This window comes from Vairimorpha necatrix, chromosome 4 (assembly GCF_036630325.1).
Source record: "Vairimorpha necatrix chromosome 4, complete sequence".
NCBI lineage: Eukaryota > Fungi > Microsporidia > Nosematidae > Vairimorpha > Vairimorpha necatrix.
The window spans coordinates 401,859-417,242 of NC_088819.1; the positions used below are offsets into that span (position 1 = coordinate 401,859).

General features: G+C 27.8%; 2 protein-coding genes across 2 annotated transcripts; one reads left to right on the forward strand and one right to left on the reverse strand.

The window, feature by feature from the left end:
• Nucleotides 1-2,350: 2,350 nt before the first annotated feature.
• VNE69_04081 (uncharacterized protein) lies at nt 2,351-4,657 on the reverse strand (the record flags this gene model as incomplete). Its single annotated transcript, XM_065473326.1, has 1 exon — nt 2,351-4,657. The coding sequence occupies one exon, from the start codon at nt 4,655-4,657 to the stop codon at nt 2,351-2,353; it is 2,307 nt and encodes a 768-aa protein (XP_065329398.1).
• Nucleotides 4,658-12,341: 7,684 nt separating this feature from the next.
• On the forward strand, nt 12,342-13,253 carry VNE69_04082 (uncharacterized protein; the record flags this gene model as incomplete). The annotated part of the gene is made up of 1 exon (XM_065473327.1): nt 12,342-13,253. One exon carries the CDS (start codon nt 12,342-12,344, stop codon nt 13,251-13,253), a length of 912 nt encoding a protein of 303 aa, XP_065329399.1.
• Between the last annotated feature and the right edge of the window lie 2,131 nt (nt 13,254-15,384).

Consider the following 15,384-nt stretch of genomic DNA (forward strand, 5'->3'; position numbering starts at 1 on the left):
GATTGAGGAGCACCATAAGCACAAAACAGCATTTGAAGTGAATGGTCGAGTATACGAATGGAATAGTATGGTTATGGGGTTTAAGAATTCGCCTCATATAATGCAGAGAGTAATGAACAGAGTTTTAGATGAATTCAGAGGTAAAGGCGTGGAAGTATATATGGATGATATAGTTATTCATGGTAAAGACGTAAGAGTGCATGACGAGTTACTAGAGAAGGTAATTAAAAAGTTTAAAGAGTGTGGGTTGAGAATAAACCAAACAAAGATACAATACAAAAAAGATGAGGTGATGTTGCTGGGAGTAACAATTAATGGGGAGGTCATGGGACCGAATGAGATTAAAAAGCAGGAGACATTGGAATATAGAAAACCTGAGAATGTTAGAGAGTTAAGAAGATTTTTAGGACTAACTGGTTGGTTTAGAGACTTTATTCCCAACTATGCGTATAGAACAGTAAGGCTTACTGAGGCTTTAAAGAAAGATGTTAAGTGGAATTGGACGGAGGATATGGAAAGAGCTTTTGAGGATATGAAGCAAGGCTTGAGAGATATGAAAAAGTTGAAGATTCCGGACGGAAAAAAGCTATTTAGAGTAAGAACTGATGCGTGTGATACGGGGATCGGAGCAATTCTATTACAAGAAAATAAAGAGGGTGAGTGGATTCCGATACAATGGGCATCGAAAATGTTGACTCCTACCGAGCGAAGATATACGATAAGTGAGAAGGAGATGTTGGCGGTGTTTTTTGGAATAAAGAAGTTTGAAAGTGATTTGAGAGGAAGGAAATTTCATTTGATGACGGATCATAAAGCATTAGCAGAGATCAGAAATAAGCCATACTTCAATAATAACAGAATAAACAGATGGGTAGAACAGATACAAGAGTTTGACTTTACAATAGAATATGTGAAAGGGGAGTTGATGACAGATGCAGATGCGTTAAGCAGGCAGTATGATCAGGTAGAAGTTTCGTATGAACAAAAAGAAAAGGACAACAAGAGAAAAGAAGTGATCGAAAAACAAATTTTGGGAAAAAAGCAGAAACATATTAAAGAAAAGGACGGTAAACAGTATTGGGAATTTTCCACAGGTGAGGTGAAAGAGATATTGAGCCTAGATAGTAGAGAACATGAAATAACAAGAGTACATGAGGAGTTAAACCATAGAGGTGTCAAAGGCACTTATTATAACATTAAACAAAGATGGTATTGGCCTGGTATGAAAGATCATATTAATAAGGTAATTAAGAATTGTGAAATATGTGGGATTAACAATAGGAAAAACACAGGAGGATGTGATTTCGTAGTAACTAGAAAGAAATTGGAGAAAGTGGCGTTGGATTTAATGGACATAGGTGGAGAGAATAGGTATGTGTTACTGGGTATTGATTACTTTACTAGAAGGTTGTGGGGTTCGAATTTGAGATGTAAAGAGAGTAGTGAAGTTATAGAGGTATTACAAAAGTGGATAAGGGAAGATGGATTTCCAGAGGAATATGTGACAGACAACGGAAAAGAGTTTGTAAGTAATAGATTTAAAGAATGGTGTAGTATTAATGATATTAAACATAGGAAAGTGGGTTTAGAAGCTCATAGGAGTAATGGTAGAATCGAGAGATGCATCAGAACTATAAGAGAGACATTGATAAAGCAAAATGATGGGAATATTTCTGAAAAGATAGAAAGAGCAATCAAAGGATATAATAATACACTACATACAGCAATAAAATGTACGCCGATGGAAGCGTGGAGAGATCAAACTGCTGAAGTTATAATTGAAAATGATGAAAATGGAAAATATGCTGGTCGGTTCAAGAGAAGACACAGAGAGACATTTACAGTAGGCCAAGAGGTAAGAATCGCTAGGAGAGAAAATTTAGGTACACGTGCGAAAACAGACAAGGGAAGATTCACGGGTCGCGGAAGGATCGTAGCTATAAGTGAAAATGATTCATATATTGTGAGACTACTGGATGGTAAAATTGTTAAAAAGAGGCATTATGATTTGAAAGAGATAAGGAAGAGTTGTTTAGAAGATGGAGAGACTACCCGTCTGGAGGGGGGATGTAGGGTTTAGAACCCTTAATAAATAAATGGTTAACATTACATTTAAATTGTAATAAATAAGGTATTTTATGTATTTATTATTAATACTCACAAGTACGGGAAGAATTCAAATACTGAACACAAAAACAATTAAATATTTAATTATATCAATTTTAGCTCTGACGTGTTATTAAAAATACATAAATATACAATTAAGCCATAAAGCCGAACTTCATCATGCGATGTATATTTTATGCATCAAATACATATGAATGGATTGCCAATTAATAAATTTATTTGTTTAAACTTGTTCTTGACATTGCAATGAATTTATAAAATCATCATGTAATTTAGCATTTAAAACTTTAGGTAAAATAATATTTAAGTCATTTTCGTTCATAATTAGATGAAATATATGTAAAGTTTGTTGACAAAAAAGTTTGATACTTGATTGATTTTTTAACTCACATTCAAATAACATTAGGAAGTTTTTTGAATACTTTCTTTTAATACTGGTCTCTAAATCTTCATGTAATTTATCATGCAATTCTTTAAAGAAATTTTTTATGTCATCCTTTTTATTATTTTGTAAAAATCCAAAATCTTCAAGATACATTCTTTGTGTTATCTCTTCCGTTATGAGGTAATTTATGAAAAAAAAAGTTATTTCTTGTATTTCATCATTAAATTCATAGCTGATGTTCTCAGAATATAATGTATTTCGAATTTTAATACATTTAGCATCTTTTTTTATTTTTTTTAAGGCTAAAATAAATGTCATTTTTCTAAAAGTTTCTAAAATATTTTTTATGCCATATTTAAAATCCTGTATATCACTTTTGTCAAATGTACTTGTACACATTTTTTGTCGAAAGTTCTTTATTGTAGGTTCTAAACATTTAAAAAAATATTTTTGTGCATCTAAGTGCAATTTTTCTGAAAGCGCTGTGTATATTATCTCGTTATTATTTGTTACTTTATCACTATTTAAACCTAAAATAGTAATAATATCATATTTCATAAAATAAGTTATGTCGCCTAAATTGTTGCATCTATTTGCTATATTTTCAGTGAATAATGATATTATTTTGATCAATTCCCCAGAAACAATTCTTTTATATTTTTCAATCCTGTTAAGACCATAAACTGCTATTCCTGACATTATTTTTGTTAAATCTATATTATTTTCTCTATAGAGCTTCTTAGAATTCATCGTAATCTTTAACCCCCTTAAAATTTTTTTTTTGTTCATTTGGCTTCCTATTATTTTTAAAGTTCCAAATATACTGTCACATTTAAATTTATTTTCGTTTATAAACTTTTCGGCTTCTAATAATAAGCAAAATTTAATTAAATATTCTGCTGATAAATTTTTTTGATATGTTTTTTCTATTACTATATTTATAAGCTCGGTTTTTCTAGTATCGCCTAATTCATCGCTCTCAATTATTTTTTTAAATTCGGCTTTATTTATTATTTGCATATTCAACAAAAGATGTGCAAAAATCATACTTAATGCTGTGTCTGTTTTATTTAATAGTCTTTCTAGAAGAAATTTTACCTTATCTTCAGTTTTTATTAACCTATAAAACATTTCAACACATAAATTATTTTCATATTTATTTTTCATTGTAGAAGAAAGTTTTTTAAAAAAATATTTAAACTCTGATAAACATTTCTTGCTGATAATAATTCCATCGTTGAGATTAACAGAATTTGTCTCCAAAAAATATTTGTTCGAATCATAATCTTGTGTGAATTTTACCTTATCTTTATTTATCTCGATTTTAAATTTATTATCTAATAATGATTCTGTAAAACTGCAAACTTCCATTTTAGGTTGGGTGTAGTTTTGTAAATCATCAATATAAACGTTCTTATATAATTCACAATAATAATTACTAATTTTTATGTCAAAGTCATTGTCATGTATCGTTGTTATTTCATGATTTAAAGGAAATTTTTCTATAATAATTTCTTTTATATCAATTTCAAATATATGATACATATCATGTGAACTTATGGAAAAAATTATACTTCGTGTTTTATTGTGTTTAGTACATGCTATACAGAGATTAGGAATTATACAATGGATTTCCATCTTTAATGTCGAAACAATTCTGGCTAATAGTTCATTTTCATCGATAATGTGTTCATAAACTATGTCGTGTTTCACTTTAAATTCTTTTCTCAAAGTTTTAAAATATTTTAAATGATTAATTATTCTACTATATATAGGATGCTTACGGGCTTGTTTTTGATTATAAATTATTATTAAAGATTGCATATATTTTTTTTCGTATTTTTCTTTACATTTTTTTTCTAATTCTTCGACAATAGCTGTAGTAGATTTTTTATTACAGTTAATTTTCAGTGTTCTTATTAGATTTTCTTCCGTAAAAAAATTATGAAATATAATTTCTAAGTCTAAATTAAGCTCGCACTTATCAAAATCAAACCTTAAATTAAATGCCATAACACCTCTTTGATCGATCGTAAAAAAATCATTATTCTGTATTTTATTCATTATTATAACATTAAGATTATCATAAATTTTTTGAAATCCATGTAAAAAAAGAATTGTTAAAAATATTTTCAGCATTTTCATTAAGGGCAAAAATCTAATACTTAAATAGTAAAATTGATTATTTAGACATGTGCAACACTTTATATATATATATATATATATATATATATATCTTCATTATTTTTTGCATGACTTTTACATATATAATCGCAATTTTGTGGTTAAAAATTTAATAAATGTCTTTTGCATCACGTGCAAATCAAAATTTTATCAAATTTTTTGTAACATTTCTGCAATTAATCTTATCGATTTAATTGTGTATATGTTGTTTAATTTTTTTAAGTTTATATTTTATGGTCAAAGAAAGATTTATATACTAATCAAAATCATAATTTATTGATAAAATTCGTAGAAATTGCCATTTAAGAGCTTAAATATTAAACGACTTGTAATATTTACACTTTACGTTTCTTTATAATCATACATACAGTAATTCGAAATTATAAACTTACGTATCCTAGTTTTATTTTATAAATTATTAGATAAGTAAACTTACAACACTTAGACTTCAAGATTTAATATATAATATTTAAAAAAACTGTTGGGTGGTTTAATATAAATGATATAAATCGGAATAAATTTGCTTTTTATCTTATTAAAAAAACTGAAACATGACTACTAATCTTTTTTTAATGTTTATTGTGATTTGTTTCCAATTAATTCCATTGAAAGTTTTGACAGATCAATTAAAAATTTGACATTTATAATCTAATTAAATTAATGAGAGAGATAATTAAAGAAAAAATTAATATGTTTACTGCAATATATTTGTGCCTTTAAGATTTTATGTCTAACGTATAATTTTTGGGCTAATGTCGGCTTTAGGAGAAAATTTTCGATATAGGGTTTTTTTTGCCCCTTTTTTCAAAAATGAAGGAGAAAATTCAAACAAGAGAGCAATTAGAAAACATATATAATGCATTAATAACCAAAAATAAAATAAAGAATTGTGAATTATGTGAACTCAGCTGATAATAAAGAATAAACAAAAACTTATTGGAAATGTAAATGGAGTACTTGTAAAAAAAACAGTTTCAATATGGAAAGGTACTTTATTTCAAGATTCTAGACTTAACCATATTACAGTATTACAAATACTTAATATGTGGATTCTAGGATATCCTCGAAAATCTATTTGTCAAATTTTGGGTTTATAGCGGAATCTGTGTCATTTATACTAAAAAGTTAAAAGAATTGGATATTTATGAAAAATATTTATCTAGTATTGGCGTTATGGGCGGTGAAACACAGTAGTGGAAATCGATGAGACGAAGATTGTCAAGAATAAGAATATTAGAGGTAGAATTGTGAAAAGTTTCTGGTGTTTTGGTATGGTCGAACGTACCATACACCGCCGAATTATATTTATATATATTAAGAAAAGAGACCAAATAACGCTAACTAATCTTTTGTTAAAATATGTAGACAGAAATAGTATAATTTATAGCGATATGTGGAGAACCTACCGTAATTTAGGCTTAAAATTTAACCAACATCTAATGGTAAATCATTCTCTACACTTTAGAGACCCACTTACTGGAGTTCATACCAATATCATAGAAGGTAATTGGCGATCTTTAAAAAAATCTATACCAAATAGAAATAGATCAGTTCGGAGTGCGAAACTTTATTTATTCAGGTATATGCTTCAAAGAAATTCTTCTAGTTCCGTGTTTGAAGCATTAATAAATTTATTGTTTTATTTTTTATTTTTGTTTCTTCCTCCACATTCTTTCTCCTCCATTTTTGAAAAAAAGGGGCAAAAAAAACAAAAAACCCCTATATCGAAAATTTTCTCCTAAAGCCTACATTAGCCAATTTTTGTACTGGTATTCTCAATTAGATGTCAAATATGGTTTTCTGATCTAATTAATTGACATTTCATTTTCATTTTTGATAAAATACAAAAAACGAATCATGTGTACATAGGTCTATAAATTTTATCAATAGTCTTTATTTAAACTCTTTATGTAATAGCCCGAAGGAAAGAACATTTTTAAAAAAGAAAAAAAATATATAAAATAGAATCTTTGGCAAAGACGGGCTGTATATAAAAGTTGATAATGTAATTTTTTTTTTTAGTCCCAATTACATAAGAAAAACTAGTATTTTTAAAAGTGATTAAAAAACCTTTTGTGAAATCAATTAACCTCGTAAAAATGCTACAAATATATAAATTCATATTATGACTGGTAGTTTTTGATAAGTACTTTGTTTTATAAGCGAAATATACGATATAATCGTTGAAAATAGCCGTAATAATGTCTATTTATCATAAAAAGCAAAATTACATGCAAAATGCATATAACCAATTAAATATCTGCAAGGGTTATAAAAGAACGTCATTACTACAAACGTTTGATTGTAATTTCCTCAGCCTTTATTTGCCACTTTTACATGAAATATTCTTTCTAATTTATGTTATTGTTACTTCTCTACCATTTTTTACGTAAAAATTTTTAATGCTAATGAAAAAAATGAAAATATATTATTTTAAATTTTTCGTGTTAAATATATATTTTTTTTCTATGTTTTTAATATTTACAAAATTGGCTAAAAATTATATTATGTTCTAATTATTAATGTATTTTTTGTTGTATGGTCCTATGATTTATAATATTCAAAAAATCTTTTTCTCAACATTTATCAATGCATTGTTGTATTAAAACATACCTCAGGTAATGATATCCTTGGTCGATGAATTTTTTAACTTCTTTCAATAGCAGCTTTGATCTATAATCAAAACTTTTATGTTAATGAAGTATCTTTTCTTGCCTTATGTCTCTATTTCATTCTTCATGTCTCTCTCTCTCTCTTTGTGAGTGGAGATGATTAAAATCTCCGTCTCATGTCTTCCTTCATCACTTCAGAAATCTCCTAATATTCTATATTCTAACAAAATTCTTTCAAAAGCCTTATATATATCAACAGATTGGATGTACGGCTCGACGAAAGTATGTATATCAAGCTTTCTGTATTAAATTTCATGGTCTTTGGTAACCATACCTTCCCATTTTAATACATACTGAATACTGTCACATTAAAGCCATTCATCATGTACATTTTATTGGCAAGAATGTCTACTTTCAAGCTTCTCAACTTCCACCTGCTTGAAATTATCAATTGAGATTACCCGAATTTAAATATGAGCATTTCTTTCTTTTTTTTCGTCTATAACTACAAGATCTGGTCTGTTGTGTTTAATATTAATATTTTATAATGAATGTGCCAATCCTTACTTCGACCTCTCTATTTGAAATTACTTCCTAGACAGAATGACTCTTTTAGTTTCTTTGTCGGCGTTAAGTAGTTTTTATTTGCACAGTAACAAGTGACTTTACAAAGTCTATATTACGTCTTCTCATGTATCCAAATCTGTCATTTTCCCTCATCTAGATAATAAATGGTCAGCTGTTTTATTGTCTTCTCAACAATGTGAATAATTCATTCTCTCCGACAAACATGTTTCTGTATTGCAAGTAACAGAGTTTAGCTTTCATCTTGCTAGATGGTTTTATGTTTAAGCCATATTGCCAAATCTTTTATAGGCACGTCTTTGTCTTGGGCTCCTACGTACAACCCTTTATCTTAGGTTTCGTTTTTATCTCATTGTACGGGCTTAGCTTTTGTGTTTCTTTGAACTTCTTACTGATATCTCTCTTGTTTCAAATTATATTTGCAAGCTAGCAATTATTGATTATCCAAAGATGGCATCTATCGTATTCTAGGATCTTCGATATTACTGCTCTTCTTCTAATTGCATTTTAGTATTCTCAAACCCCTATATAAGGCCGAGCAGCATTGCTTCGGTGCGGAATGTAATATTGACCAAGCCTCTTCTCTTGGCAGATATATGTGTTGTTTTTGCTGTGTGTAGAAGGATTTCGTTTTATGTATATGTTTGTCTAACTGTGTCATCTAATTCACTAATATTTCTTATTCAATTTACTATACCCTTGTAGTAGTTTAGATTTAGAAGTCCAAACTTACTTTTTTTTTGCTATGTTTTTTTCCGGATAATTCTGTTATTGCTAGCTTTAGCACTCTGTTTTTTATTTCCTGTTTTATTCTTTGCTTTATTTTTTTCGTGGGTTCACCGAATTTTTACAGTTGTGCAAGAGGTAATTGTATGTACTTGTTTCGTCTAGTTTCACCATATTTATAGTAATTTCTAGAGGTTTTTTTCTTATTTCTTTAATTGATATTTAGGTTGATTGTCCCGCATAGCTCTTCTGTTTCATTTATCATTTTCTTTAGATTTTATTTGTTTTCGGCATGAGTTTTAGATCTTCAATAAACAACAGATGGTAGGAGCTGAGCTTTAACTTTTGTGCAGGTCTTTTTAAATATAGGACGTTTCTCATTTATCTCTGATGAGTGGCTGAATGCATATGACAAAACGGCATGGGAAAAAAAAGTATTACCCCATTAAAATTCTCTATTACTTATTTTCTTCGATATCATTTCAGTATTCCCGTATATTTTTTCTTTGCAAGTAAGAGGTGCTGAGAAAACTTACATCTGGACCAGAGAGATTTGGGTGATCCTTTTCACTGTTACTGTTAGATTCTTATTCACTGAAATGCCCTCCATATAACTTGCCGGTACAGCAAGATTCGTCGCATCCATTGGACTTTGCTCTAGGAGAACACTTTCAATTTATACCTCAATCGCGTCCAGAGTGATCTCACAGAAATATAATATAAGGTCATAGTCATCTATAATTTGAGGAAAGACATCATTGCACTAACTTAAGGGTCCTGACAAACATCTGTATCGCACACATGGCTCCTTACAAAATCTATCAGCAGCCAGGCGTTTTCATTGGACTGAGTTGACCCCCCTTCTCCCACTAATTGTGGCTACCGTGCTACTTTATCTTGGGGGATACTGCCACGAGAGCTTCTATTGCCCTACTTCTTTTAGTCTATTATTTAACTCTAGAATTCAATCTAAAGTGCACCAATACCGGACTAAAATTAGGACCTCCTATCAATTACTTGTTTGTATCATTAAGTCACCACAAGGATATTGCAGTTTTTGGCCTTTAGGTGCGTTTCTACACTAAATGCTAGACATTAAGGCAGGACACGCAATGATTCATTGAATTCACTTCATAATTTCGTGTACATTTTCATCAAATGAGTTGTTCAAAAAGCATCATTTAAAGTAGAAATAATTTTTGAGCCCATGGATTTGAATCTAAATTGCATATGGACGCATTGGCTTCGACCTCTGAGCTAAAGGACCTTACCACCGCAAAAAAACATTTAATATTCTTATTTTGGTTCCTTAAAAAATTCGTTCATCTACTTGGGCAGCTTCAGTCTTCCAATACATAGTAAAAGAAAACTTGTGGTTAACCGAGTCGAATGCCTTCTTTACGTCGACCAGAATGTCTTTAAGTTGTTATTTTATTTCTTGTTTATCAAATATTAAATAAAGCCTTCTACTTTGCGACTGTAGCCCTCCGGCTGTTCCAAGCTGGTTTTCTAATACTAAGCTTTTCTTTTCTCTTTTAACTATTACCTTTGACACGAATTTTGTTACTAACTTGTTTAGTTTACAAAGACATGTAATCGGTCTAAAATCTCATTCCAATTTACAATCTTCCCCCGGATATTTGAAAGGTGTTCCTTGTCGTTTGCCATTCTTCCATTTGTACTGGATTGAAGAAGATTGTCTTTAGTTTCTCGTATAACAGTTCATTTATGAAACTAAACTTTTTTATCCAAAAGTTGTATATCTTATCGGGTCCAACAACTTTCCAGCTGGGCAGATATTTTATAATGCTTTTGAATTTTCTGACATTTGGCAATTTAATGTTCTGTTTTTTTGCGTCTGTCCTTCTAAGTGCCTTTTTACTAAGTCTCACGTACTTATATTTTTGCTGGGTCTACCTCTGATTTATTTTACTTTCCCGGTAAGAATATCTTATTCTTTGTGTCCACAAGGTGGGGTTTTGTGGTAACTTCGCCTTTATTAGGTCTCTATAACTTTAGTTATTTGTATATGTATATAATAAATATGTTCATTTTCAATTTTTTTTGTTGTATTGGTGGGCATATTGGCTTTCAAATTAAATTTTTTCTAATCATGCTGTTGTATTTTTTTCCTTTCTTAGCAAAAACATCTATACATAACGTAGTCTTTTTTAATGACCACTTTTTTTTTTCTTATGATTATCTACATAAATTTTTAAGAATGTGTATACAAATTTATTTGTAGAACGCCGACATATTTTTCAGATTAGCAATCTTACAGGGTTAAAGGTATTTTTTTAGCAAAACACGGATCTGTTGTCACATTATGACAAACATCAACCCTGTTAAATATTTTTTAAGTGATATTGTTTATAAGACAAATACAGCTTTCGACGAAAAATAACTTTTCTATCTCTTTTAATTGTATTACAAAGAGTTGAAGCAAAATTATATTGTAGTGCCATCTTAATTATATTTCAGACATTCTTACTTAAATAGATTTAATCAACTTAGTTTGTTTATTTAGTGGAAGTTTAGGAAAAAAAGTTATTTTAAATAAACAAGATATGTTATTACAAATAAATTTATAATAAAAAACATACTACTTTATATTTTTTGTATTATTTTTCTGCAATCAATGTTTCTGTCTGGTAGTCTAAATTTAATTACAGTATTATAAAGGTTCTTGACAACGCCAATCTAGTGGTAAAATTGTCTTTTTATAACTATTTTTTATGCAACTGGCCTTAGGTGGTTTTTGACTTGCCATATGATTGTCATTTGTTACATAACAATAATGTTCGTAAACACTTTTTTATGAAACATGCCTTTTATTTAATTTTTCACGAATTAATCAGATCCTCTTTTTTCTTTAAAATAATGATACCTCTAACATAAGTTCTTCTTTTTACATCTTATTGGCAAATCGAGTTGTAACAAAGAGAAAAGAATTATTCTAAGTTTTGTATAAAATAGAAATTTATTTAATGAAATCTATGTGTAAATAGTTATCCAATTTTTGTTCGAAGTAGGTATAATAAAAAGTTATGATTGCGCATTCCTGCTCAATTTTTATATTTTATTTTCGAATTTTTTAAAATTTGAACGGCGGGTTGAATATAAAAACATTTACTGTGGTCACGCCCCTTTATGCGTTCAAGTTTATAGGCTCAGGGAGTTTTAAGAATTTAGTTCTGTTAAAAAATGTTTAGCCGTTCGAAATTTTTAAACCTTCAGTATTTCTTAAGTTGATCGTATGATGTCTGATTTTTATAATTTCTCCTTTGACGAAATATTTAATGCAATGCTTTTGTTGCGGTTCTCTTTTTTGCAATTTTGTGTCCCATCTCGTCTGATTTAAATTATTTTTTCTGTATTTCACTAATAGATGTTTTCGGAAAAAACGAGAAACTTATATAGTAGCACATGATTTTGACTTACAAATACTTCTCTATTAATTTCTTGGAATATCTCAACATTTTAATCAGTTTAAGTCTCTATTGACATATATTCAAAACCTTCATCGGGTTGGTATTGTCTTTTTTTTATTGGCACGTTGTGTAAAAGCAATTTGTGCTGATTTATTTATGATATCGTACTATAAATATATTATCTTTTTTATATTTTTCAGTATGTAAAAATAATATATGTTTTAAACGATTGATTTGAACGTTTGCTGCTTTTTTTTCTTCTGTTATAATTGAATTTGTCTTTACCCATAAATGTTTTTATGTATCAGTGTATTGATTTGTTCAAATAATATCGAACAAAATATTAATTACAATTTAATGCAAACGAACAGCACATCATTACAAACAAATATACAAAAAAGGACGATATCTAAATCTAACGATGATTGCAATCTGCCATTAAAAAAAAGAAAATTATATTTAATTAATGAAGAGTCCACAATAACTACCGTAGAAAAAATATCATATAAAGCAAATTCTTACGATTTTTTGCTCACCAATCCAGAAAATAGAAATTTTAATAAATGTAACATTAGTAAAGAATCTTTTATTATAAAAAAATGCAAAGATTATAAAATATTGTTAAAAAATCTTAAATATCAAATACAAAAGTGGGATGAGTATGATAATAAAACAGAAGTAAATTTTAAAATTGTATATGGAAAATTTACAAATGAATATTATGCTTATGAATATGCCCAAAGTATACTTTATCAAATGATCTACGATCTAAATTTACATTTAAAGCAAAATTTCGATAAAATTTGGGAATTTTTAGATAATTCTAAATCTAAACATAAAAACATTATTTTAATAGAAAAATTAAATTTTATCGAAGAAATAACAAAATACTTAAAAAGAGTATTGCCTAAAAATCTTAATTATAAAAGCAGGAGTTACAAAATACTAGATTTTTATAGCGTTCTGCCTGCTAGGCTAAAAATTTTGAAAACCGGGTTTGAAGTTGTCAAGGAAATTAAAATTTCAAAAAACAAATTCATCCAACAGTATTTTAAAAGCGGAGATGAGATAACGAATTTTAAAAATTCTATAACGCTAATACATAATAAATTGATACATTTTTTCAATAATATTGAAAAAGTGAAAGAATTTTGCAATACTATTACTGAAAATTTAGAAAAAATAGTATTAATGAATTATTGAAATAATCTAACATATTTCATCTACAAATCTATTCCAATTTGGATGTCTTTTTCTATCACCTTTTTCATTATATTTATAAATTCGTTTAATTATAATTGTCTCAAAAGTCTATATTAAAACTAAAGTAATCAGCTATATTTTTCATTTTAATAGAATTGAAAATACTTGATATAAAAAGGTATCAATGGCAGGAAAACGACGAAGTAATAAAATTGTTAAAAATATACTATCATATACAAATTGAGCATCATGAAATAACCCTACTTGAAAATTTTTAACTTTAATGACTTTAACGTTTATTTGAATTTATCATAATCATAATTACAAAGAACAGAATTAGCACATAATTGGTACAAATATAAGGCATTTAAAAATAATATTTATTTTAACATTGTACTTTTATAATGCATAAATTTATCAAAAAATAATACATTTTTACTTGTATTAGTTTTATTGACTACGGTAATATCACATAAATATTTATTAGATGGTTAAATTTGAGATGTTATTAAAATAATAAAATTTATGTGGCTAATAATTTCCGGAGAATCCTCTTTTTAGACATTAAAAAATATTGAACCATTTCTTCGTAGATTATATCATAAAATTTCCAGGTTTTTTTCTGTAATTTAAGCCTTCAATTTGACATGCAATTGGATTTATAAAGTAGAAATTTTGGATTAAGATATTATTTATAAACTAGTTAAGCTTTTTGTTTTAATCTTATTACGCAGTACACTTACAGAAAAAAGACAAACTTGTGATTACTTTTAGATGTTTACATGTAAAACTTTTATTGTAGTCTTTCTATAGAAAAAAAAATTGCATGAAAATTTAAATTACATTAAATTCTTGATTATTTATATACTACCTTCACACTCAAATATCGAAACACAAAAAAATAATGTATTCAATTTATCATTGAAATAGTGTTTCTATCATAATTATTTTATAATTTTTTAAAAATGCTGATGTTCGGCTCATAGAGTATTTTTAACATATTTAATAAGTTTATACTTTTAAAATTGAACAACAACAAGTGATGAAAAAATCTTTCACTTTATAATAAATTTTTTTTAAATTACCTCGTTTTCAAGTCGTTTTTAAAAAATCATTTCATAATTAATATAATGGAATTGTTTGCTATTGATTATAACCGAATATCTTCATAAAAATTGAAAATATGATTTTAAAAATAATAATTAGACTACCGGCTTTTAAGTAATTTTGTAAATAATTCCTATCTTTTAAAAATTTTCAACAACAAACAAATATTGAAAAAGAAATCGTTCTGTTTTGATGTGGATTTTTACTAGATATGAGAACCAATGTTCTACAGTTAAAATTCCTTTTATCGATTGAAATCAACAATATTTTGTTTACTGACATATCTAAAAGCAATAACAATGATGGAAAAATTAATTGTCAAGGGTCATTGAATCTTTTTGATAAAATTCTTGCAATTTAGCATACATTTTTTTTCAACAGTTCTTTCTAATTTTATTGGAAACAACTGATAATTTAAAAAGTTTTATTAGACCATAAAACCCAACTAGTAGATCAAAAAATTGATTGGTTGATTATAATTAAAATTATTTTAAGAATTCATTAGAAAGAACCTAAAATGCTGTATATTAATTTGAAGAGCTTTTACTTATAATAAACATAAAGCTTTTGCATTTTAGTGCATCTAATCTCAATCTTAGGAAATATAGTTTTTAAGGTACTATAAGAAAGAGGAAGGCGTTATTACACATGACTCAATTTTTAATATATCGTGTAAATAAATCAAACAGGTCAGTTACGGCAAAAACACCAATGTATATAACATAAAAAAGCGTCTTTTTGTAAATTATTCGTTTTTTAATATATCCAGACACAAAAATAGATCGATGATGCGTTCAAAAGAATACTGAGATTTTTTACATTCTTTTCCACTACACTACATCGTTTCAAAAGTCAAAAAATTTTAGTCCCTTTTTTATTGTATAAAATTACTTTATTTGGGTATAATATCTTACTTACTAATTAATTTTCACAATCTATACTCACAAATATTTCTGAAAGTTCCCGGAGTTTCTCCGTAAATTTACATATTAGTTCCTCGAACACCCCTTTCTATTCAGTATCA